The sequence below is a fragment of the Lemur catta genome, chromosome 15, assembly GCF_020740605.2.
Source record: "Lemur catta isolate mLemCat1 chromosome 15, mLemCat1.pri, whole genome shotgun sequence".
NCBI lineage: Eukaryota > Metazoa > Chordata > Mammalia > Primates > Lemuridae > Lemur > Lemur catta.
The window spans coordinates 47,787,362-47,813,198 of NC_059142.1; the positions used below are offsets into that span (position 1 = coordinate 47,787,362).

General features: G+C 37.1%; 1 protein-coding gene and 1 long non-coding RNA gene across 5 annotated transcripts in view; one reads left to right on the forward strand and one right to left on the reverse strand.

Annotated features, from left to right (window-relative positions):
- The window catches only part of ABCA5 (ATP binding cassette subfamily A member 5), a 78,805-nt gene extending 57,273 nt beyond the window's left edge, over positions 1-21,532 (reverse strand). Inside the window, exons 1-5 of one of the 4 annotated variants that reach the window (XM_045569524.1) lie at positions 21,485-21,532; positions 4,231-4,265; positions 3,625-3,741; positions 2,441-2,645; positions 74-235 (exon numbers count right to left, since the gene is read on the reverse strand). In XM_045569524.1, coding sequence (XP_045425480.1) covers positions 74-235; positions 2,441-2,645; positions 3,625-3,741; positions 4,231-4,245 — 499 coding nt within the window. In that variant the 5' untranslated portion in view covers positions 4,246-4,265; positions 21,485-21,532. Of the gene's footprint in view, positions 1-73; positions 236-2,440; positions 2,646-3,624; positions 3,742-4,230; positions 4,266-17,658; positions 17,870-21,484 lie in introns of those variants that run through there. The other 3 variants (XM_045569523.1, XM_045569527.1, XM_045569526.1) reach the window with 3 other exon arrangements.
- A 49-nt stretch (positions 21,533-21,581) lies between these two features.
- On the forward strand, positions 21,582-23,157 carry LOC123650623. Its single transcript, XR_006739441.1, has 3 exons — positions 21,582-21,603; positions 21,865-22,036; positions 22,971-23,157. It is a non-coding gene; the product is annotated as an uncharacterized LOC123650623 (long non-coding RNA).
- Positions 23,158-25,837: the final 2,680 nt, after the last annotated feature.

The following is a 25,837-nucleotide window of genomic DNA, read 5'->3' on the forward strand; positions in this document are numbered from 1 at the left end:
ATTTTGCACATGAACTGCAAGCAGCAAAGATATGCATTTAATTGATCTTCAATGATTATTTAGGGCTGTTTACCTCTTGAATCCATATAAATAGAAGATACTGGAATCATATCAGGGAAAAAACGGAGTTCGTAGGACATGAAGTCTTTGAAAACCACACCTACAAAGTCGCTGGACTTAGAACGACTGGATGCTAGCATTTCTTTTTCATTTGTATATTCTTCAGTAATTACGACTGCAAAATATTTTAACAATATAGTTAATTCACAAATTAAAATAGCTTACTATAACAAAGTAGGTCAAAGTTACCATTATTTTTGATGAATGAAATATTTTATAAGCACTTTTGTTTTATTCCCTAACTTCTTAAAAAATGAAGACAGCTCTTCCAAGAAAATAATACTAAATAACACATAATAAAAGAATAGTACAATTTTACAGACTACTCAGATGTCATTTGATTACAGAAATTATGTGTCAGTGTAATACTTAGTTATGGAAATGATATAGTATGAAACAGTATGCAAAACCCGTATTTCATCAAGAGACTGCTATTTCTCAAAACTTCAATGAATTGTACTAAATTTAAATACTGAATAGTTTTGATATAATCTTGTTTCTTTAAAGTCCACTGACCAGTAGGCTTACTTGCAGACAGACTCTCAAATTTAAACTAAGATTTCAGGCAGTAATGAAATTATAAAAATGGTAAGTAATGTGGTTTATTTACTATCTTAAAGTATAACAAATAACTTCATAATAAATGGATATTTTATTTTTAAATATTTCTTCTTATGAAGAAAATTCCTTAATCCTTCTCAGAAACTAAGTACATATTTTAGTAACTATGACACAACCCTTCCTTGAATAAAAATTGTCATTTAAATCCAGTATTGATTTCCTTTCTTAGAAGGTATATGCTGAAAATACTGTAATCACTCTTTCACATCAGATAAGACCAATTTTTAAATATTTTATAGCAGTTTTGTTTACAAGCAACTAATCTTCACTACAAAAGCTTCAGAACATCCGGTGAAATGGAAAGAACATAGGATTAGCACTTAACTTCATCATTCATTAGCTGTGTGAACAGGTAAGCAATTTAACTCTCCAAACTTTAGTGTCCTCATCCATAATACCTAACTGACCACAACTGTGTTGTTGTGAAGACAAAGTGAAGTAACAAACATGAAAATTCTTTGTAAATTATGAAGTATTACTTGTTAACATGATTTTCCAGACCTTTAAGGTGGACATGGAACTCTAGGATTGACCTGAATAAAGAGGGTGCTAATTTGACATCCTACCAGTCATGTTATCATGTATGTCTCTATCCTGTACAACCCATTTTCAGATAGTTCTATTGTTAAAAAGACAGAACTTTAAAAAAAACTATATATTAATGTATTCCTACTATTTTGGTATCTAAGTTAATACACATTGACTTGCATTTCTTTATACCCTTTCCTCCTACTCAGAATTACCAATGAATTTCATTCTTAACATTTCTGATCAGTTTTTTGAGCAAGCACACTAAAGTCTTACAGCAACCCATGCTACTTGTGTTTAACATGATGGACCAACAAACATATAATATACCCATATGTGTCTGATAAAAATATTAAATAGAAATAAGCTGAGAAAGAAATCGATCGGGGGAAAAGTTATTTGGCTTCTGACTGCATAACTAACATCTTCCATTCAGTGATGTACTATCCAATAATGTGATGATATATAATAGAAGTCAATCACAACTACCTTATATGACATAAACCAACATGCTAATGTGATATTTTCTACAATTCAGCATTTCATTGTTTAATCATTGATAGTATAAACATTTCAGGTGCTTTCTCCAGTTCTTGCTTTAGGTTCTCTCACAGCCACTTTAGGCTCAGCTCACTGGCACCTCATTCTTACACTGTTTTCTAGTCCATTTCTTTCTGAGAAGTATAGACTGAGAAAAAAAAACTTAGGGACTTTGCCATGGTCAAAGTCTCCAAACTTAGGTACTACTTCAGTTTATACCATATACCTCCATAAACAGGTAGGGCAAGCTGAAAAGATTACTGCTCTATAATCTTGACCATGTATTTCTAGCTTCTCAATTATTACATGACAGTCAGAATCAAAATGAAATACTATATCAAATCTTTTATCCTGCACAAATATACTTACGCTATTCTATAAATAGTTTAAGAATTCAATATAAAGTATGAAAATACATAAAATATGCTTCCTATCACCAAGAATATAATGTCTCACAAGAAACATAAGGCAGAATTAAATGATTTTAATTACACTATAATTAAAATTAAAACTATACTTTGGTGGAGGAGCACATCTATAAGTGTTAAGACTATTTACTCAGTAAAGCAAGCTGATCAATATTGAACAGGCTTTGTGTTATAGACAGAATAGGTATATAAGCTCACAATACCATCAGCAAGGTGCTCAGTAGACACTTTCTGCATGATGCTGCTTGTTATATTAGTCACTGGAGTATATCCAAGAATTAGGTTAGAGAGGATAAATTTGTCCATAGGATTAAGTTCTATATCAGGCACTTCTTCATATTTCTTATTTGGATGCATCATGCTAATTAGTATTAACCAAAATAAAAAAAATAATGGAAAAAGAATTTCCTATAATAAGAGAAACAAAGTGATTACAAAGCATAACAATTGCAGCAAAAATCATCAAGATTTCTATGAAAATAACATAATAGTAAGAAAAAAGATTAGAAAATCCGTTATCTTTTCTAATATACAAAAAGTAAAAGCAATTCTACCCCAAAAGAATTATTGTGTTGAGCATCTTACCAAACCCAACAGGCATATTAGATAATTTTTCCATTGCATTCAGTTTTACTGAAATGTTTTAAGAATCAAGTCACATAATAACTTAAAATAATATAACAGGTAATATTTAAACATCTTAAATTATTGATATAAAATGTAAATTTATTCATATAATTTTATTTAAACTTATCAAACATCCCTATAGAAATCACTATAATAATATCTTTATTCAGTCCTGAATTAGAAATCATACTTTAATTATACCTAAATTTATACTACCAAAATCATGAAGATGAACAATGTATTTTCATCCTTTAAAATTATTACTAGCTGGTTAGCCAGAGTTTTTTTACCTTTAAAAGTAATGCATGCTTGACCAGCCTTAAAAAAAAAAAGTAATGTATGCTGTGGATACAAATCTGTAATATAATTTTAGTAATCTTGGACAACTCAACCCAGAATCCATAAAATGGGAGGTTGTAGGAAATTAAATTGAGAATAATGTTCCACAAAGTTATTGTAGAATGTCAGTTCATGAAACAGGAAATGCATGACTAAAGGTTCAAAATTAAGCACTGATGTTAGAAATTAACAAAATGCAGGAATCATTATTAAAATTTTTAACATTTAGAAAGCATCAAATAATTCAGTTTTCTTTTGTGACTAACGCAACAAGTTTTTACTTTACAGGCAAATTAAAGAGAGCAAAAGCAATAAAATTAAAATAAAAATATATTCAGCAAAATAAATCATCTCTTAAAGACAGAACAGGTCAAAGCAAAATAAACTGCAACAAAGCATAAGACAGAGTCATTTAACTTACCTGAGCACTACTTTTTTTAGTTCTGCATTTAATGAGGTAATTCTTTACTAGGAGTGTTCTGGTCTGTCTCCAAACTCCCACCTCCCTAATTGCACTGGCCATGTTTTCTGTATCAGCCTATTAAAGGAGGGGAGAAAAAACACCAAGCAAACAAGCCTGGAAGAATCACATAGTAAAGCAGTGGTCCCCATCCCAGAGCTGCAGCAGGGTACTGATCCGTGGCCTGTTAGGAACTGGGCCGCGCATCACCACCTGAGCCCCACCTCTCCACCCCCTAACCCCCAGTGGAAAAATTGTCTTCCATGAAGCATAGGAACCGGGCCTACTCACAGCAGGAGGTGAGCGGTAGGCAAGCGAGAGCAGCTTCGTCTATATTCCCCATCACCAGCATCACTGCCTGAACTCCGCCGCCTCCTCCCCCTCTTCCCACCTTCCACCCGGCCTGTGGTCCGTAGAAAAATTGTCTTCCATGAAACCGGTCCATGGTGTCAAAAAATTTGGGGACCGCAGCATAAAACGCACATCATTTTTAATGACAAAAACAAATAGTCATGTTTCAGTCCCAGTTAAAATGGAATTAAACACACATCAAGCTGTCTCACCTACCTGTACAGAATGCATGGAGCAGCAATTTGAGGACTCTGAAAAGTAAATAGCAGCATGTGAAACAGGTGAGAAAGACCTGACTTTGAAATACTGCCAAACCAGCAGTGAGTTTACAGCTTTTTCTTCTTTGGTATCCCCCTAACTGGCCACAGAGGGAGCTCCAGAAGAAGCTCTCTAGTTCTGGATTGTGGAATTGGAAAGGGCAGTCTTACTGATCAGGGACAATGTAGAAATAACAAATCTTTTTTTTCTTTTCTGAATTCTCTTATGTCCCCATCCACACGCAATCCTATGGTGGCAGCACCAGACTACAGTAATTAAAGTAGTACAGCCAAAATTCCAACGCAGGAGAACCTTCCTCTCCATTCAATAGAGCTATGGTTCCAAGAGGGGTGGGGCCAGTCCTCACTGCTTTTCTTCTCTACCTCCTGCCACTGAGCCCTGGATGTATGTGGTGGTTTGCAGTTGCAGGAGTATGTGGCATAAGGGAGCAAATAAACCCTAGCTTTCTGGCTGTGGGCTACAGAAAGCAGCCACAGGCAAACAGAAAGTAGCAGAGAGATCACATAAAAAGAACAGCTTGGGAATGCACATCAAAAAGTTTCTTATTAACTCCTGTACTAACTCCCAAGGTGGGCATACATGGATCTAATCCTTTCTGTGTAACAAAGAACTGAGGAACTGAATTAACATATAGACCCCTGCCCAGATCCAGACTGGTGACTGGGTGGCACACACAGGACAGATCCAAACTACACTGCAAAGGCTTTTGAAAAATAAAATTAAAACTACAGTTCAAAGAATGTGTGTAGAAATGTTCAACCTGAACCCAACCAGGCTAACAACCTGCAAAAAGAAAATATCAAAATTTTCCATAAAATTAAAACAAATCTCAAAGTCTCATACAATCCAAATTACTTAGCAAATGAAACATGTAGAAAATATCAACTCTACTAAGAAAACAAAATCAATGATGCCAATGCTGAAATGACAAATATTTTGGAATTATCTGACAAAGATTTTAAAGCAACTATTTAAAAATTCTTGGCCAGGTGCGGCGGCTCACACCTGTAATCTCAGCACTCTGGGAGGCCGAGGCGGGAGGATCGCTCAAGGTCAGAGGAGTTCGAGACCAGCCTGAGCAACAGCGAGACCCCGTCTCTACTAAAAATAGAAAGAAATTATCTGGACAACTAAAAATATATATAGAAAAAATTAGCAAGGCATGGTGGCACATGCCTGTAGTCCCAGCTACTCAGGAGGCTGAGGCAGAAGGATTGCTTGAGCCGGGAGTTTGAGGTTGCTGTGAGCTAGGCTGACACCACGGCACTCTAGCCCGGGTAACAGAGCAAGACTCTGTCTCAAAAAAAATAAAAAAATAAAAATTCTTCAGCAAGCAATAGTAAGTACTCTTGAAAGCAAAATAGAAACAAAAAATAGAAAATCTCAGCAAAGAAACAAGACATAAAGTAGAACCAAATGGAAATTTTAAAATAGAAAAACACAGTAACAAACAAATAAAACTCATTCAGTAGACCGGGCACCATGTCTGTCGCCTATAATCCTAGCACTCTGGAAGGCCAAGGCAGGAGGATTGCTTGAGACAAAGTGTTAGAGACCAGACTGAGCAAGACTGAGACCCTGTCTCTACTAAAAATGGAAAAATTAGCCAGGCATGGTGCATGCACCTGTAGTCCCAGCTACTCAGGAGGCTGAGGCAGGAGGATCACTTGAGCCCAGTAGTTTGAGGCTGCTGTGAGCTGGGCTGATGCCACTGCACTTTACCCAGGGCCATAGACTGAAACTCTGTCTCAAAAAAAAAAAAAGGAAATGGAACCACTCTCCTCACTCCCCTGCTTTCATAAAAAATTAAAAAGAAAAAAATCTCAGTGGGCTCAGAAGCAAAATGGAAACAATAAAAAGAGTGAACTTGAAGATTGATCAATAGACCTTATCCAATCTCAAAATCAGAGAAAAAAGACTTTTTAAAAAATTAAAAGCAATTGAGAGAAGTATAATAACTAACTTTCATATTATCAGACTTAAAGAAAGAAAAGAGAAAGAGTGTTAATGTTAAAAAATATTTAAAGACTTAATAACTGAAAACTTCTCAAATTTAGCAAGAGATATAAACCTACAGGTTTCAAGAAGTTTGCTGAATTCCAAAAAGAAAATCCATGCCCCTACAGATCATAATTAAACTGCTGAAATCAAACACAATAAAAAATCTTGAAAGCAGTCAGAGAATAATGATGCATTATTTACAGGAGAATAATGATTTGCATGAGAGCAGATTTCTCATAAGAAACTCTGTGGAGAAACTGGAATACTCATACACTGCTTGTGGTAAAGCAAAATGGTTCAGATGCTGAGGAAAACAGTTTGTGGTTTCTCAAAAAGTTAAATGTATAATTATCACATGACCTCACAATTCCACTTGTAGGTATATACCCAAAAGAAATGAAAATAGGGACTCAACTATGTACATGTTCACACATGTTCACAGTAGCACTACTCTTAATAGCCAAAAAGTAGAAACAGCCCAAATACTCAACAGATGAATGGATAAACAAATTTTGGTATATACACACAATTATTCAGTCATACAAAGAAATGAAGTACTGTTATATGCTACAATATGGATAACCTCCAAAACATTACGCTAAGTGAAAGAAGTCAGACACAAAAGGTAAATATTGTATGATATCATTTACATAAAATTTCTAGAATAGGTAAATCCACAGAGATAGAAAGCAGATTCGTGGTTGCCAAAGGCTGGAGGGAGAAGAGAATGAGAAGAAACTGCTTAAATGATAACAGGTTTTGCTTTGGAGTGATGCAAATGAATTTGATCTCAAGTTATTTTGAAAAATTAAACTGTATAATCTAAATCATTGTACCTATCAAATGCCCAGTATCCCTCTTCCAGGGTATGTTTACCTTTTGAAGTCCCTTGGAACCCTTTTTGCCCATAGACAAATTCTTCAAAAAGATCTGATCTCAAAAAAGTGGCTAGGGTCTCAACTGCAATCTCTGCCATTCCTATTCAAATGCGCTCACTCCAGTAATGTAGGATCTCTGCATACTAAGAGGTATTGAGAGAGTAGCTTGGAGGAGATAAAAAAAAAGATACTGTTAAACCTTCTTCCAGAGCAATTGGTGCTGCCTTGTTTTATATAAACCTACCTAATGGATGCCACTGATAGGACTCCCCTCTAGAACAAGGACAATCTGTTTTAAGCTGGCTGACCATCTCCACCAAGGTAAAGAAAGCAGACAACTTTTCAGAGGCAGTTCATCTTCTCCAAAAAAGTAAACATATATAATTAAAGTTTAGTTAAAATGATCATCCTCTAAATGTGCAGAAGAAAGATGAGAAGACTAGAAAGATTTTTTTTTTAATTAGCAACAGGGTTATACATGACTTTTACTTTCTTTGTGCTTTTTTCTATTTTCCAATTAATATGTATTATTATAGTTAAAAAGCAATAAATTACTAATTAAACAATGAGATATAATATAAAAATATTAAATGAGTGAATTAAAAATAGCAAAACAAAAGCAGTCAAAGTGGAGGATACATTGAAATAAATTCTTCCAACAGCCTCATTAATATTATATCACATTTGGTAAAGAATTGATAAGCACCTCTAGGCCAGGAAAAAAAAAAAAAAAAAAGGAAAGAAAAGGAAGGAAAAGCTATACTCATTGAAGGATGATTTGCTACAAGACAAACATAGAAACACTAACCAACATAGCACAAACATGTTCAAGGTAACTGCAAAAACACATTGTTTTGGTAGATACTACTAAATTATTAATTCAAATTGAATGCTGGATGCTTAATTCTTCATTTATAAGTAACAGTCCCCTCAGCTGATGGACTCACAATATTTTCCCTTCTTTAAGAACTGCTCTCTGAACTCAAGATTGAGTCTCTACTGGCCTTGTCTGAAGTCCGTGAACCTGCCCTTCTCCTCATACTCTACGGCTAGTCAGAGTTTTTTAAAGCAGAACTAAACTCTACTCCCCACATGCCACCCCAACACATACACAAACCATTACCATCACCACCACCTTCCCCACTACTCTTGAGTTTTAACAATTAAATTTTCTCCTGGCACTATGGAATTTTTAACTAAGATACCCAGAGACTGGATGGAGGTCATGGATACTCAGTTACATTAACGACAACATTTAAGAAAGTTCATACATTCTTGCTACTAAGCTTTCTTCTAAAGTATACCTACTATGCTCAAAACTTGATTTTTCTTCTTTGGAGTATGTGAAATGCCTTATTGGCTTCCCTATTAGCTTCTATTTCTTACAACCAAAAGCAACTTAACCAACATAACAAAAGCACCAAAATCAATAAACACAAGAACTACTAATGCCTGAAGTAGAAGAATACATTGCTTAAGAGTGTGACCTGTGAAGCCAAAACAACTAAACATGAATTCTATCTCTGCCACATATTAGCTTTGAGACCTTGGACAAGTTATTTAACTTATCTGTGCCTAAGTTTTGTCATCTGAAAATGAGTAATAATAGTACCCACCTCTTTGGGTAGTTAGAATGACTAAAAGAATTAATACATATAAAGCTGAAAATGATACCTGGTACATGGCAAATAATTATACCTGTTGATCATTACTGTGTGCAAAAGTATAACTAATATCCCCAAAGGAATAATACAGAATACATCATATTCTCAAAACAAGAACAACACAATTACGAAAAAGATAATTAGAGAACTTGGAAATGAAATAATAGACTGATAGAAATAAAAACATAAAGGCATAGGGTAAATGCCATCTAAAGACAAATTAGCGATTTTTTTGTTTTTTTTTTTTTTGAGACAGGGTCTTGCTCTGTTGCCCAGGCTAGAGTGCAGAGGTGTCATCATAGCTCACTGTAACCTCAAACTCCAGGGTTCAAGCAATCCTCCTGCCTCAGACTCCGATTAGCCAGGAATACAGATGTGTACCATCACATTCAGCAAATTTTTCTATTTGTTGTACAGATGGGGTCTCACTATGTTGCTCAGGCTGGTCTCAGATTTCTCAAACAATCCTCCCACCTCGGCCTTCCAAAGTCCTAGGATTACAGGTGTGAGCCACCGCACTGGGGCCAAATTAGTGACCTAGATGAAGACTGAGTCAAGCAAATTCCCCACAATGTATGGCAAAAGTAGAAAGAGAAAAAAAACCGGAAAAGAAAGTATAAAATCTATTATCAGATTACACAGATGAGCACATGCCTATAGTCCCAGCTACTTGGGAGGCTAAGGCAAGAGAATTGAGTTCAAGACTCCATGTGTAGAAAAATAAAGACAAATGAAAAGTTATACAGATGAATCAGTGTTATGACTGACCTCAACAATTTGATGTTTTCTACATTCATAAGCTCTAGTCTAATCATGTGAAAATGTTAAAGTTGAAGAAGAATGAAACATTCTTAACACTGGTTCTTCATAAACCTTTAAAGTTCAATGTTCATCTTAGACAGTGACTTCAAAGCTGTAGTCAGGTCTTTGCAAACAGACTCAACAATGAACATACGCCCTCCTCAGTCACCTGTACCCTCCAACCCTCCAGCCCACAGTGTCAAAGCAGGGACAATTTGAAAAGGGCTAAAGGGAACAAATCAAGCAAGGACTGCTCTGCATAATAATATAATACTAACTCCACTGTAAAGATTCCTTGCAAATTATGGGGTGCTTGGAAAAATATTTTGCTTCCTCTTCAGGTGTTGAGAACACATTGTCTCTGGCAATTAATATTTTTCCTTTGGGGAGAAGACAGAAGGAAAAAGTATAATATAAAAAAGGGGTGCCTACAACTCTTCTTGGTAGGGCAGTCACAAAGGCCCCTCTTCTCACACCATCCTCCAGTCTTCTGCAGGATTTAGAATGCCAAAGGACAACAATGACTGTCCTACCAGGGATTGAGGGGTGGAGAAATTGGGATGGAGAAAGAATGTGCGTGGATAGTGCTATTCTATACTGAAGAACTCACCCAAAGATAAAGGGATAGTATCTTGAGATGAGACTAACTCCTGTGGGTAAGGGAATTAGGTTTCCTGAAAGAAAAGTGGAGATCCACACATCATAGGTGACATGAAAGTAGTACTTCTAACAGGAGTGTATATCCAAAAACAGGGCTGCAAATTTGTAAATGAGGTATAGCCAGAAAGGAGACATCTGTGAAGGATTAAATATCTTGGATGTCTTTTCTTGGACCATTAAACAAACCATATTTAGCACAGAGCTCTAAATTTTCTCTTTCTATAAATCCCAAACTGTATATGCTTATGTGGTGGTATTCAAAAGAACAAATAGAGTTGGGTGTGGTGGCTCATGCCTGTAGTCCCAATGCTTTGAGACACCAAGGTAGGATGATCGCTTGAGCCCAGGAGTTCAAGACCAGCCTGGATAACATAGCATGACACCATTTCCACAAAAAAGTTTTAAAAATTAGCCAGGTGTGGTGGCAGGAAGATTGCTTTAAGACCAGGAGTTGGAGGCTGCAGTGAGCTATGATCACACCGCTACACTCCAGCTTGGATGACAAAACAAGACCCCTATATCTCCTAGAAACAAAACAAAAAATCAAATGAAATGAAATGAAATAAACAGAAAAGGCAGTAAAAGATGCTTGGCCTGCCCCAAGTTTACTATCAGCTGTAAGTGGGAAAAGAATTCTACAGACAATATCCAGTTCACTCCCTAGTGGTGTGGAGTTAATACAAGACTATGGTAGAGTTGATAGAGCCCCAACTCTATATCTCGCCAATGCAATATTTTAAAAACTCTTTAACGAAGCCAATTCGTAACTGCTAAAGAACAATGGCACAAAGAAATAAGCATACAAAATGATAAAAAAAATTTTTTAAATTCTTTCCATTGTCCCACAGCATACCTGAGAAACACGTTAAGTTTGTTGTAGAGCTTTAAATAATAATTAGGTAATTTTTAAATACCTAACAAATCTAAAAGTTTAATCAAGTTTTTAACTTTCCTAGACAATTTCCTAGATAAAATAATTTATACTAAACTAATGAATCATAAGAAAATTGAAAGCCCACTGAAGCCCATCTTCCTTTTCTAATGTATTAATAATTGACTTAAAATAAAGACCAGGAGCTACATAATCTAAAATTCAATATCAAAAATTCACTTATTAATTTATTTAAAAATACTGATTACTACATTCCAAGTGTCACATTTCTAAAAGGAATAAAAAATGGACCTAACCTTTAGAGAAAAATTATTTGGAATTTATGAGTTTATTTAAAATAATAAATTTGGAAACTATACAGTATTTTTAAAATCTAAGGCATTCCTATTACTACAGTTATTGCCTTTGTTAAAAGCAGTGCTTTTCTTAGAAAAGCCTGTAATCTCCCAAAAAGAAAAATCGATCACTTATCTAATGTTACCATTATCTCCTTCAAATATTTTTAGTTAGTAAAACAACTCAGTGCATAGCACTGAGGAGGTACTAAGTATCAGTGGAATAAATAATCCCTTATATTATGTAACAGGTAAAATAACCTTGAAAATTTTAAATTTATTTTTACATATAGACCTAATTAAAAAAAACAAATCCATGTTTATTTCTGTAGGGAATGAATTAAGATTATATCCTATTAAATAAAGAAATTGAGCCATTTTGATGTTTAGAGCCATCCTGCTAAGAGATGTAGTCAGTCACCTTCTTAGAATTCTTGAAAGATTCCCAGAAAGGCTCTTAGCCGAAAATATGTTCCCTACCTCCAAAAGATGACTGTTAGAGGTCACTTCTAGTCCACCAAAGCAGATGTGAAAGAAAACAAATAGGCTGTCTATTTGGGGCTTCTAAAAGTTGTTAGGGCCTGAGGAAGGTTAACTTTGGAGACTGAGTCACTGGAGCTTGACCTCTTTTTTTTTTTTTTTTTTTCTGGTTATAAACATTTGGAATTTTATTTAAAAAAAAATCACAACCATGACACTGTTACAGTTAGAGGCCCTCTTGGTTCTCCACAACACTGAGCATGATCACAGGGGTTCCCATCGTTAAGTCTTAAACAGCCATCTTTAAAAGAAAAAAAAAACTCAGCATACTACCATTTAACTTGTTTTAACGTTTCTTCACAAATGGTGAAAAACACTAAAGTACAGACAAGGAATTATCATAATGTTGTGGCCAACATTATAAACATGGAATTATAAATTTAAAACATGCCTTTTGTAATAGATTAACTTTCTTATTTTCTTGTTCCCAGCTCAGATCAGATGGCACCTAGGACAAAAGACCCCTTGATTATTATATCCTTAATGTGGAATGTTAAATATATACTTCCCAAAAAAGAAACACTGCCTATAACCAATAAATTGCTGTCATTATGCACTAACCTTCTATGGAAAACGATGTAACCCTGTTAAACTTCCCCAGACCTTGCCTATAAACAACCATCAAATCTCTCCATTTTAAAGCACTGACCCCATCTTTTTGGAGCCTGTTTTCCCCCGGGTGGCTATCCTCAAACTTTTGTGCCCAAATAAACTCAGTAAATCTCATTGTTAAGGTTGACTCAGAACTGATTACCACTCCTTTGTTCTACCTCTATACCCAATAAATACAACTGTAATTGCAGTAACCACACCGTGTCATTATTTATATGTCTTAATATTGAACCTGACCATGAGATCCTTGATGAAAAAAAGATCTTTTTATTTATCTTTGCTTCTCTACAACCAATGGTAATATTATAACCAATTTCATCTTACCACAGGTTCCTTTATCAAGGCTTCCTGAGAGTCCTTAAAGATCAAGGGTCTGAAAACTACACTGGAGGAGGTGGGGGCTAAATCCAGCCAACCACATGTTTTGCACAGCTCATGAGCTAACAGTGTTTCTACATTTTTAAATAATCGAAAAAGAAAAATATCAAAGAATAATCTTGTGACATGTAAAATTACATGAAATTCAAATTTCAGTGTCTATAAATAAAGTGTTACTGGAATACAGCCATGCTCGTTCATTTACATATTGTCTATGACTACTTTCATGCTATAATGGCAGAGTTAAGTTATTGACAGACCGACCACACGGTCTGCAAAACCTAAAATATTTACTATCTAGCTCTTTACAGAAACAGGCTTAAAAAGGAAGAAGAAGAGGAAGTGAGAAATGTGGAATATTCACTTAACATTTACTGAAGGATTTATGCAACAAATATTATGCAGCAGAAAAAAAGTTAGGCACTGTTAACACCTTTGCATACAGATAAAATTTAGTATAATGTGATAAGTGCAATTGGGGGAAAGAGTGGAATGGAATTTCTAGGCAGAAAGAAAATGGAAAAGCTAGACTCCTAAAAGGGCTTGACTTATGTAAAGGCAGAGGTATAGGGCAAAGTGAATTGGGGCAAGGAGTGCTGATGTATATTCTAGATGACACTGTAAAGGCAGGCCCTGGAAATGGATTATGAAATACCTGGTATGTTATCGATTTTATTTAGTTCTGCTCTGATCTTTGTTATTTCTTTTCTTCTGCTGGGTTTGGGGTTGGTTTGCTAGAACTACCAAACACTGAGGAAGGAAATAGCAGAGGACATAAACAGGTGAGAAACCATACCATGTTCATGGGTCAGCAGAATCAACATTGTTAAAATGTCTATACTACCCAGAGTGATTTTACAGAGTCAATGCAATCCCTATTAAAATACCCACATCATTTTTTGCAGATCTAGAAAAAACAATTCTGTGCTTCGTGTGGAACCAGAGAAGACCCCATACAGCAAAAGCCATCTTAAGCAAAAAGGACAAATTGGGAGGCATCAATTGACCAGTCTTCAAGCTATACTACAAGGCTATAGTAACTAAAACAGTATGGTACTGGCACAATAACAGAGACATAGACCAATGGAACAGAACTGAGAACTCAGATATAAAACTATCCTCATATAGCCATCTAATCTTTGACAAAGCAGACAAAAACATACACTGGGGGAAAAGAATCCTTATTCAATAATTGGTGCTGGGAAAATTGGATAGCCATATGTAGAAGACTGAAACAGGATCCACACCTTTCACCTCTCACAAAAATCAACTCATGGTAGATAACACACTTAAGCCTAACACATGAAATTGTAAGAATTCTAGAAGAAAATGTTGGTAAAACTTTTATAGACATTGGCCTAGGCAAAGAATTTACGAAGAAGACCCCAAAGGCAATCACAGCAACAACAAAAATAAATAAATGGGACCTGATCAAATTAAAAAGCTCCTGCACAGCCAAGAAAACTTATCACAAGAGCAAACAAACAACCTAGAGAATGGGAGAAAATATTCACAGGCTACACCTCTAACAAAGGGCTAATAACTAGTATCTATTTAGAACTGAGGAAAATCAACAAGAAAATATCAAACAACCCTACCAAAAGTGGACAAAGGGCATGAACAGAAACTTTTCAAAAGAAGACAGACTAAAGGCCAACAAACATGAAAAAATGCTCAACATCTCTAATCATCAGGGAAATGCAAATCAAAGCCACAGTGAGATATCACTTAACTCCAGGGAGAATGGCCTTTATCAAAAAGTCCCAAAACAATAAATGTTGGCATGGATGCGGAGAGATCCATACATTCCTGGTGGGACTGCAAAATAGTGCAACCTCTGTGGACAGTAATATGGAGATACCTCAAAGAGCTACAAGTAGAATTATCATTTGATCCAGCAATCCCATTACCGAGCATCTACCCAAAGGAAAAAAAGACATTCTATAAAAAAGACATCTGCAGTAGAATGTTTACAGCAGCACAATTCACAATTGCAAAGATGTGGAAACAACCCAAGTGCCCATCAATACATGAGTGGATTAAAAAAATGTGGTATATGTATATCATGGAGTTCTACTCAGCCACAAAAAACAAGGGTGATATAGCATCTCTTGTATTATCCTAGATACAGCTGGAGCCCATTCTACTAAGTGAAGTATCACAAGAATGGAAAAACAAGCAACACATGTACTCACCATCAAATTGGTATTAACTGATCAACACTTAAGTGCACTTATAGTAGCAACATTCATCAGGTGTCGGGTAGATGGGATGGGGGATGAGGGGATGAGTATACCCACACCTAATGGATGCGGTGCACACCGTCTGGGAGATAGACACGCTTGAAGCTTTGACTCGGGTGGGGCAAAGGCAATATATGTAACCTAAACATTTGTCCCACCATAATATGCTGAAATAAAAAAATAAAATAAATTTAGAAAAAGAAAAAAAAATGAAAAAAGAAAATGAAATATCTGGTATGCAAAATTAGACACCCTTATTTTGTGCACCCATATATTTCCTCTACTGCACTTTTTCACACCTAATTGTAATTGTTTAATTTCCTGGCAATCACATATTTCACTAGTCCATTTCCTCTCCCAATCCCAAACCTCCAAAACTCCCATCTGTAGTACCACCCTCAGATTGTGACCTTGATTCCTATTTCACTGAAAAAACTGAAGCAATCAGAAGAAACTTCCAAAATCTGCCACTATTCTTTCCATCCCTCTACCTACATCTGTGCCTAAAGTAACATTATACATTTCAACAATGTGCCATTTCAGCTTAAACTGAAGATAGTTTTCATTAGAACTCTGAACCACAAAAACTTAAATGGAATTTGGTATTAGCTATACTTTTAAATTGAGGTTTATTTTTTTGGAAGGAGAGATTAAGAACATATCTGGCACATGAAAAATTCTGGCCCAGCTACATTATTGGCTTCTCAATCAATAAAATAAAAGCACTATAAAATATCCCTTTTACCTCACAAATAGTAAATGCTCTTGTCTTCTCTATTGTTTTAAAATTTACTGAAGCTGGTCACTAAAACAAAATACTAATTATCAATATAACTTAACCTAAGTTTTATGACAGTATTTCTTGCTGAAGGAGAAAACAATGCAATGGCACACAAACCACAAGTTATCCAATAAACTTTCTCATATATGTTTCTAGAAGTTTGTGCTTAAAACTATTTTTAATCCAACTAATTCACATACTAGTAAAGATATGATTTCATGGAATGTTACAAAATTCTTTTATACAGTGACCCTCTCAATCAAACTCCAGAACGGAGATTATAAATTGTATTCACCTTGGTACTCTTGGCACACAGTATAAATATCTGGAATGTAAAAGATACCCAATGAACATGTATTAACAAATTTGCTCTTACAATCAATGTAAGATTTCTCTACACTAAACCCCATTTGAAGGGAAATACACTTAAACAGCACATATTGAAAAATGAGTGCCTCTTTAGTTTGATTTTAATACAAATACCCCCAAAACCCTAACTGCCCTAAAAATGTTCTCTCCTATGCACTCTTCCCCTAAAAATATATATAATAGTGCTCTGTGGGCAAACACAAAACATAGTGGATAAAGCACCAGAATTAGAGCCCAGCATCCCTGGGTTAAAATCTCAGCTGCACTTTTTTACTAGGTGTGACCTTAGTAAGTTACCTAACCTCTGTGAGGCCCATTTTCCACATCTGCCCAACTAGAATAACACCTCCAATCTCACAGACTTGCTCTCAGAATTAAACGAGATACGATTGAACCTGGCGCACAGCTAGAGTCCAACAAATACTTTTTCCCCCTTAGATTCCTTCAGAACGCAGCTCGATAGAAACTAAACGTAGTTATCTTTATTATTTTCAGATTTATTTATCTAAAACATACACATAAGCCTAGGGAGCCCTGGAGAAAGTCTCCTTCAGCTATTATCGGCTCAAGCCTACCTAGCTTTCCCCCCCGCTGGACTATTCCCACGCCGGGAGCTTTTCCGCGTGTTCTAGGAAGCAGGGTATCTCCCCCCCGAATCGTGCCAAGCGATGTGCGCACTTTCTTCTCACCCAAACTCCTGTTAACACACGCGATGATGAGCAGCACCAACCCCCCCACCCCCCCTGCCAAGGAACAGCAAGTGCTAATTATCCGGCTGTTCAGAGGGAAATTTACTTCAACCACATTCTTTTTTCGTTCTCTCTCTAACGTTGCTCTGAGGATGGAATTGATCACGTCCGACCAACTGCAGCGTCGCACTGTCCCCCGGCAGGACCCGGTCCCCGCGGTTCCCCGTGGCGCCCTCGCCCCGAGCCCCGCCGTCCACCCCCCGCAGCCCCCACGCGGGCAAACCGCGCTTCCTCGGACAAACGAGGGGTTTGCTCGGTCCCCTCAGCTCGCCGCCTCCGCCCCCTGCCGAGCCCGCCGCACCCCACACCTCAGACCCCGACTCCGCTTCCGTCCCCGCCGCAACCTCGCCCGCCAGCCCCTCCGCCGACGCCTCCAGTCGCTGCCCCTCGACCCCTCAGTCCACCAGGACCCGCTTGCCCCAAGCGGGCCTCAAGCGTCTCTCCCCGCGACGCCCTCCTCACCTCAGGGCCGGAGCCGCAGAGTCGTCAGGCCCGGACTCGCTCGGTCAGCGGACACCCTGAGAGTGACGAAGCTTGGAAATGGGTGAGGGCGCGGCCCCGCGCGCTAGCGCGCCCCCGTCGCTCGGCCCCGCGCGCTGGCGCAGGCAGGACCGGCAGCGCGCCTATGAGGGGAGCACGCGGCGCCAAGGCCGCACCCCGCCTCGTGCCTAACCCACCTGAGGGCGAGGCTCCTCGGGCACGCAGTCCCGCGTACGCGCGCGCTCCCGCCGCTCGGCCTCGCGCGCCCCGGCGTACGCAGGGCGCGCCGCGCGCCCGGAAGGGGAGCGCACCTGGGGGCGGGGCGAGCGCTGACTCACCGTGGCTAGGGTCCACCTGCGCCTGCCAGTCCCCAGGGCCACTGGAACCGAGCCTCGAGACTCATCCCCAGAGCCTGCGGCGACTTGGATCTGCCTCGTCTGTGGAGATCTCGCCGCCACCCTATCCTAGCCGTGACGCACGGGCAAAACAACGGGCTTGAAGTCAGGGACTTGGGTTTGAGTCGCAGCCTTGCCGCCTTCTAGCAGGTGACCTTAAGCCCGCAGCCGGCTCCTCATGTGCCTCCCTAGCCATTTCTAGTTTTAAGAATCCTTTATCCGTTTGCTGGCATTGGATGGGCCTCTCCAAGACGGCGTTTCGAGCCCCTCCGCAGTGTCTGGATTGCTGTGTGCCCATTTCCATAACTGCTGCCTAGTCCTCCCCAGCTTCACCTCACCAGTTCTCACCGGCCTAGGCCGTCTGCACACTGAGGATGCTTGCAGTTCCTGAAGTGTCCTCATCAAAGTCTAGGAATGTGGCAGATCTTGAATTTTTCAAACGGCCTTAGACATATGGCATCTGTGGGAGATTGTTTACCGCACTTGTTTCGCTAAAAATACAATGTGTTCTAGGTCACGCAAAGTGACCTAAATAGTGGTCAAAAGTTATTGTGGGGGAAAGAAAAGCTCACAATACTAACATTAAATATTTTCCTCTCCAGATTTCTGTATAGTCACATCTCCTTGCACAAAGAATTTTTTTTAAGAAAAAATTCTGCCAATACTGTGTACATCATGTAGTTCTTTTAACTTGTCTTTCTTTTTTCTGCTTCTCAAATTTAAACCAAATCTCCCCAACGATCACTCTGCTTTTTAAATTCTAAACACACACAAAATCAAGGAATCAAGTTTTACTTTTCTTACTGAATATGAATTAAATAGGAAAGTCAAAGAGGATCATCAGAATCCATGATGATTAAAAGATCTGGCAGTGGGAGCGGGGCAGTGGGAGTCGGGGAGAGGAGGAACAAGAATGTCCAGGTACCGCAACAGAACACTAAAGAAGGCAGCTAATGGAAACTATTCATGATATGTTTTCTCTCTTTTTCAAACATCTAAAACATTTTAGTTACAAATTTAGAAGACTGGATTCTCAGTAGCCTAGTAAAGAAATGTAGGTCAAAGATAAACCTGGCAAAAATGTTACTGAACTATACTTTCACCCCCATGCTCCAAAGGCATTTCTCACTAGTACCCTTAACCTGCTTTAACTTCAGAAGTCTACTCATTCCTACAACTGTTCTAGGCATTTTGTTAGGTAGATAGTGAGCACTTCTGGGTCTCCTAGGGACGAAAGTGGGAGCTATTGCCCCCATCTTGGTCCTGCCTCACTCTAATTCTCCATACCTGGAGGAGGAGGGAACACCCTATGAATCGGCCAATCAAAACTGGGTGCGCCAGCGGCAAAAGAATGCAGAGGACTCTCTTAGCCCAGAGGTCAAGCTCTATGGTTATCATAAAGTTCAAAAAGTGACCTAGAACCCACATGTGTAGTTAAGGCTCAGGTCATGTGACTCCCAACCGTCCAATCAAAGTGGTGCTATGGTGACCTCTGAACCACGAGGGCAGTCCTTATCAAGGCATTATAAAATAAGGCACACGCCTTAGCCGAGCGCGGGCTTTCTGTCCTTCTTGCTGTTCCTGCTGGGATGGTGGGTCCGGTCATCATCTGTGGCGTATGTACCATGCTCTGTAAGCCTTTATCTTGCTCTTGCCCTATAAACCTACCTTTCTCTCCTCCATAAACCTCATTGTTTTTCGTGCTTGCCTAACTTTGGCGTGTCTGGTCATTCTTCGGCCATGAGCACGCCAAGAACCTACTGTTTCTGACTGAAACCTAACGATGTGTTTTCTGAATTTTTTTCCTCATAACGTTCTCTGTCATTCATTGTCTGGCTTACACTTCTACTGTTGCTTCAAAACGACATGACCAAAGCCCAATTCTTCTCTAAAACTCTCATCACTCCAGACAAAATGATCTCACTCCCCTCTTAACTGCACACATGCTACCATCTCGTTCACATCATTTTATTTATTTTACTATCTCTTCAATTAAACTGTAAGTAGTCTGAAGTTAAGAGCTTTTTCTTTTATACCAATTTAAATTTCCAGGTCTTTTGCATCATAGTATACAGTAAATGTTGATAATGCTACCAAGGAGAAAACGCATGTACAAGAAAGAGTATGCAAATGTTATCATCATCTCCACAAAATATCACCACTCATTCAACAAAATCTATCTAGTCATGGAAAGTGAAGATGTCAAATTCTTCTTATAGGATGAATGAAAAAATTATGATGGTAATATAGTTGTGGCAATAACAGAATACTAAATAAGACCTTTCAATAAAAAGATTGCTACGAATTAATATATGGGCTATGACATATTTTACTGTCTCTTTGAGCAGGCTATTTATCAGACTGTTCGTACCTTGTAAACAATTTAGCCACATAATCTCAATACAAATTTCCGTAGTTACCAGATCCCGCCCAGTACTAAATAAGCAGCTGCAGGGAAGATGTTCCTTTCTGAGCTTTTGTATCTAGGAAATAGAAACAAGCCATACTGCTGGGTTGCCATGGTGGCAACCCAAATCCCCACATCTCATTAATAAATTTCTTAGACAAATAAATCAGATGGGAATACAAAGATCAAAGGAGTTGCAGACTGAGATTTAACAAGTTGCCTAGCTGTACAAAATTAACAGTGAATTGGAATTTTGACAGTATTTAATGTAGAGAAAGAGAATTAGGCTTGCTACCCTAAATACCATTCTTCTTGTGCTACTCTTTTATTTGCTAGACACTGAAGCTTATTTAATGGATTTTCCTATTCTATTTTTGCCAAAATTAAGAGCAAAATTACTAAATTGTCACAGCAAATTTTCCCCATGTCAAATTAGTACATTAGTTTGCATGATTATAAATACATTTAAAATTACATGGCCATTTTTAAATATTATTATTAGACACTATTATTATTGTTTTTAAACATTTAACATTTCTAGAAAGCTAAAAAAGGTGCCAGGAGAAGTAATGTGGTTTCTAAATTCAGGGTTCAAATTAGGTATAATTTCAAAGAATTTCAGATTGGTACCTTTGTTTAGAATGAGGCAAGACAAATAAAGAAATGCAGCTTTGGCTGACAAAGTAGACAGGGAATAAAGCATCTTTACCAGTAGAACATATCAAATGTGGCTGAAATTCTTATTAAATAGCTTAGGAAATGATGAATTAATGATTGGTGGAGGGTTCCATGAGAGAGGTTGGAGAAGGAAATGATTTCTGAAGGTAGTTTTAGTTTGTTTGATTTTTATTGCTGCTACTAATATTATGTTTATATTACAACAAAAAAATTTCAAGTATTTTATACTTTTTGTCTCCAAATAGGAAAATTAGTTAAGAAAATTGACATTTGAAGAATGTACAGCCAAATTTGATATTTAAAATTCAACAAACCAACGAGTACTTACCACATGCCCAGTATTCTTGCTTAACAAGAACCCCAACTTTCCAGGTGAACCAAAAAGAAAGGTAAAGAAATCAACAATTATTCTGAAAGACAAAAAATAATTAAAAAGCATCAAACAAGGTAAGATAATATTAGTTTCACTGTTAAATTATATGGTGCTAATTATAAAGTGGGATAGAAAAATCATTGAGAGCTGAGTTACCTAGTAACATCAAGAGGAGAAGATGGGGAAATTGGTTTAATTAGAGTAGAGAATGTTTTAGAGGGCAGAGCGAAATAAGCTTTTGTAGGTTCTTATAAACACAAAGCTTGCAATTTACCTAAAGGATGTAAAGATTAAAGATAGTCTTGACTGAATTTGTGTTTTCTTTCCCTCTTCAGTAAAGAAAATGGACTTTAAATTGACAGAGGTGAAACAACATAGGAAGAGAACTGAAACTTGAGATAGGTGAGGAGGCTGTAAGAGAACACCTGTCTGTTTCAAAGAAGTTCATGTTTCGAGGCTCAAATTACATCCCACAGCTATTTTCAGGTTACCTAAGACCCATTGCTGGTAAGTTCTGAGAAACTGTAAAAACTGAAAAAGATGATAGATCATCTTTTTAAAAATGATGAAATGGTAGACACTGAAAACTGTAGAACAGAAAAATAAAATTTCAAAGTATATAATTAAATGTATTAAAGAGTTTGGTGGTCACTCAGAACCAAACTAACTCAAATAAGACAAGTCATACATACCATACTTCTTTTTTATCTGATCTTAGAGTTAAGATGGAATTTTGTAGCCATAATATAAATTAATTTCAGCAAAGCATTTAACTCAGTCTTTCATGATACCTTGTGGATAAGACCCTAAAATAAGAGCCTGATATAATTAAGTAAACTCAAAGTTAGTTGGATAATTATATGCAGACTTTTGTTCATATTTTTTCATAAATGACAACAGTGAAGACATATAAATCATTCTGGTTAAATCAGTGGATGAAACAAAAACTACATAGCACAGAACATATGATTGAAGACAGAACCAGAAAACGAAATTATTTTAACAATTTAAACTCTGAACTGAAACCTAAAAGATAAAATTTAGCAGAAACATGTTAAAAGTTCTACATTCAAGTTGAAAAATAAAACTGCACAAGTCCAAAGTAATATAGATTCTAGATTAGCCATGCAAAGTACATCCAGAGATTTTAGTGTCTGCCAAGATCAATATGAGGGTTAGCCTGCACCCCTGACACTTCCATTTGAAAATGCAGGCCCCACCTGCCTCTTTCCTTTCATTCCCTGGCCACTATTCCCTTAGAATTCACTAATAATGACCCCTCCAAAGATGTCCTCATCCTAATCCCCGGAACCTATGAATATGTTAAGGATGTGGAAAAATGGAATTAAGATGGCAGATTGAATTAAGTTTACTAGTTAGCTAACCTTAAAATAAAGAGATTATCCTTGATTGTCTCACTGGACCCAATGTAATCACAAAGGTCCTTAAAAGTGGAAGAGAGGGGCAGAAGATGCCGCCAGAGTGATGTGATGTGAGAAGAACTCAACCCACCCTTGCTGGCTATGAAGATGGAGGAAGTAATGCAGGTAGCCTCTAGAAGCTGGAAAAGTGAAGGAAACAGACCCTCCCCTAGAGCTTCCAAAAAGGAACAGAGCCCTGCCAACAGCCTGACTTTATCCCAGAGAGACCAGTGTGTTGGACTTCTAACTTACATAATGGTAAGATAATAAATTTGGGTTATCATAAATCACTAAGGTTGTGGCAATTTACTACAGCAGCAATAGAAAACTAATAGACTCCTTATGATTTATTTTCATTCTCTGCATTGTAGCACTGTGATTATTTAGCATCTAAACGTCATTTCTTCTCTCCCTCTAAGCAAGCAACATGATGCCATAGAAAGGACAATGAATGATTACTTAGCTAGTGTGGATTCAGAAACTTAGTAACTGAGGTGACTCCATAATCACATATTACTCATAGTTATCTTCCATAATCACTAGTTTCCTAATTTGGAAAATAAGATTATAAAATAGCTGCCTACTTAGACTCTCTGGGTTGCTTCAAAAAGTTTATGAGATGAAATATGAGAAATAATAAAATCAAACTGTTAGACACATAAGACATAATATATACCATACACTGTTCTGTATGCTTTATGTGTAGTCTTTTATTTAATCTCTATAATGACACATGAGCTATGTACTATTATATTTCCTCCACCAAGGCAGAAAGAAGTTAAGTACTTTGAAAACTATAATATAAAGCACCAGAAGTTACAAATAAATAGACATCATATAAAGAATCAATATACAGTAAAGAAAAATGTTTTTCCCACTAATTTTCTGAAAATATTTTTCTTTTCTTACTTAAGCTTTGTTGACATTAACTTTTAATATTTTAACTTGCACATTTCCATCACAGGTACTTTCTTCATTAATATGTCACTCATTCTGTAAATATTTGTGAAGTGCCTATTACACGTCAGGTACTATCCTGAGCATTTGAGATAGAACAGTGGATGAAACAGACATGGTACCAGCTGTTCAGGAGTATACACTGTAGTGAGGGCTATTAAATGGAAAGTGACAATGAAGTGTGGTCAGTATCATCACGGGACAGTGGTCTGTAAGAGGACATTGGTTAGTCATCTGATACAGACTTGGGTTGTCAAGGAATGTTGTCCAGAGGAAGTCATATCTAAATTAAGATCTGAAGGCTAAGTAAGAGTTAAGCGAAGGGGAAGAAGAGAACATTCCAGAATACTGTTACCTTCAGTATTTCAGCCTTTTTCTCATGTACACTGACTTTGCTTTTCTCAACTCTCTCTAAAAACTCAGATCCTGATTTAAGTTTTATTGCCAAAATATAATTTGGTGTTAACTTCCTGATGTAAAATTCTCAAATACCTCATATTTAATAAGCTCTTTATCCATAAGCCATTTTAATCTGATCTCATATTCTCTTAATCCAATAATCAAGCAATGTTACTGTTTTAGACTAGTTCATTTTCCTATCCAGGCAGAACATGGCCCACTATTATTAGCTAATCATAATATAAATTAACAAGTGAAAAAATAAACAAGTAAATGTTTTCTATGTAGAGAATTACATTCGTGTGGTTGCCTTCTTTTGCCACTAGATGGTACTTGTATGCCTGAGAGACAAAAATGCTGATTCAGTTTACCTTCCTGGAAACCAGTGAAACTAACCAATCAGAGGCCATTAAGAAGAAAAAACTGCCCAATCTAAATTTTAAGTGATCCTGATTCTGAAATTTATCCTTAAAAAATTAACTCAACATCATACTTCCTCTTTGGATAAATATGACAGTAAGAAATGTAAAATTAAATTACCTTTAAATTCCTGCCCACCTTATACCACTCTCCCACCCCATGTTTTATTTTCATTATTTTTACTTTCTGATGATACTGTCATCATTCTAACATCCCAGTCTGGAAAATTGAACTACTTGTTCCCTATTGGATGCCCTTCACTCTCCCAGCACCTTGTCTAAGCTAATGCTTTTCCCTCTACTTGGAAAAGCCACTCCCTCCCCTTTCCATTATTACTTTTAGAAATCCCAATCATTTTTCAAGGCACATTTCAACTGGTACCACTATCATGAAGTTTTTCCTCTTAGTACTATTACAAAATGCCTTCTTCTGATTCCCTTGTCACTCTTTTAACAAGCTTAGTAATTTATTTAATAATAAATATAACATGCATTATTCTAAAGAGCTATATGCATCTCTATAGCACTTGAAGACTTTCTGTCTTATGATTATTTATAAACCTTTCTTAACCTCTGTATCATATAATGTTTGCCTCTTGAGTACAGAGACTATCTTACTCATCTATATAGCCTAAAATATTTAGCACAATATTATTTGATGAATTAATTTTAATAGTAATATCCATAAGACTGTTGCCAAAAACTCTAAGAATCAAAAATGAGATGTTGATTCTTAGTAATAGTCTCTTGGATGAAATTTGCTAGCAAGACCTGTGGAACCAAATCATCTTTCTGCCTAGAAATGACAATCATGGCATAAGACTCCTGCTTCCTCCAAATATACAGAAATAATGAATAGAATGTAAGTATTTTAAAATATAAAGCTGAGCCTAAGATAGAGAACGCAAAGGCCTCAGATACCAGAAATGAAAAACAAATTCAAAGTCACAGTAGTAAGAGTCAGGAGCTGAGGTTTTAACCTCATTTAGAACCATAAGACATAATCCTAAAGCCACTTATGAGGAGATAGAACTAACATGCCTGTATAAACTAGAATTCTAAAGAGATTTTCACTTTTTGAGGCCTAAGAAGCGTATCTTCTAATTCAGTAG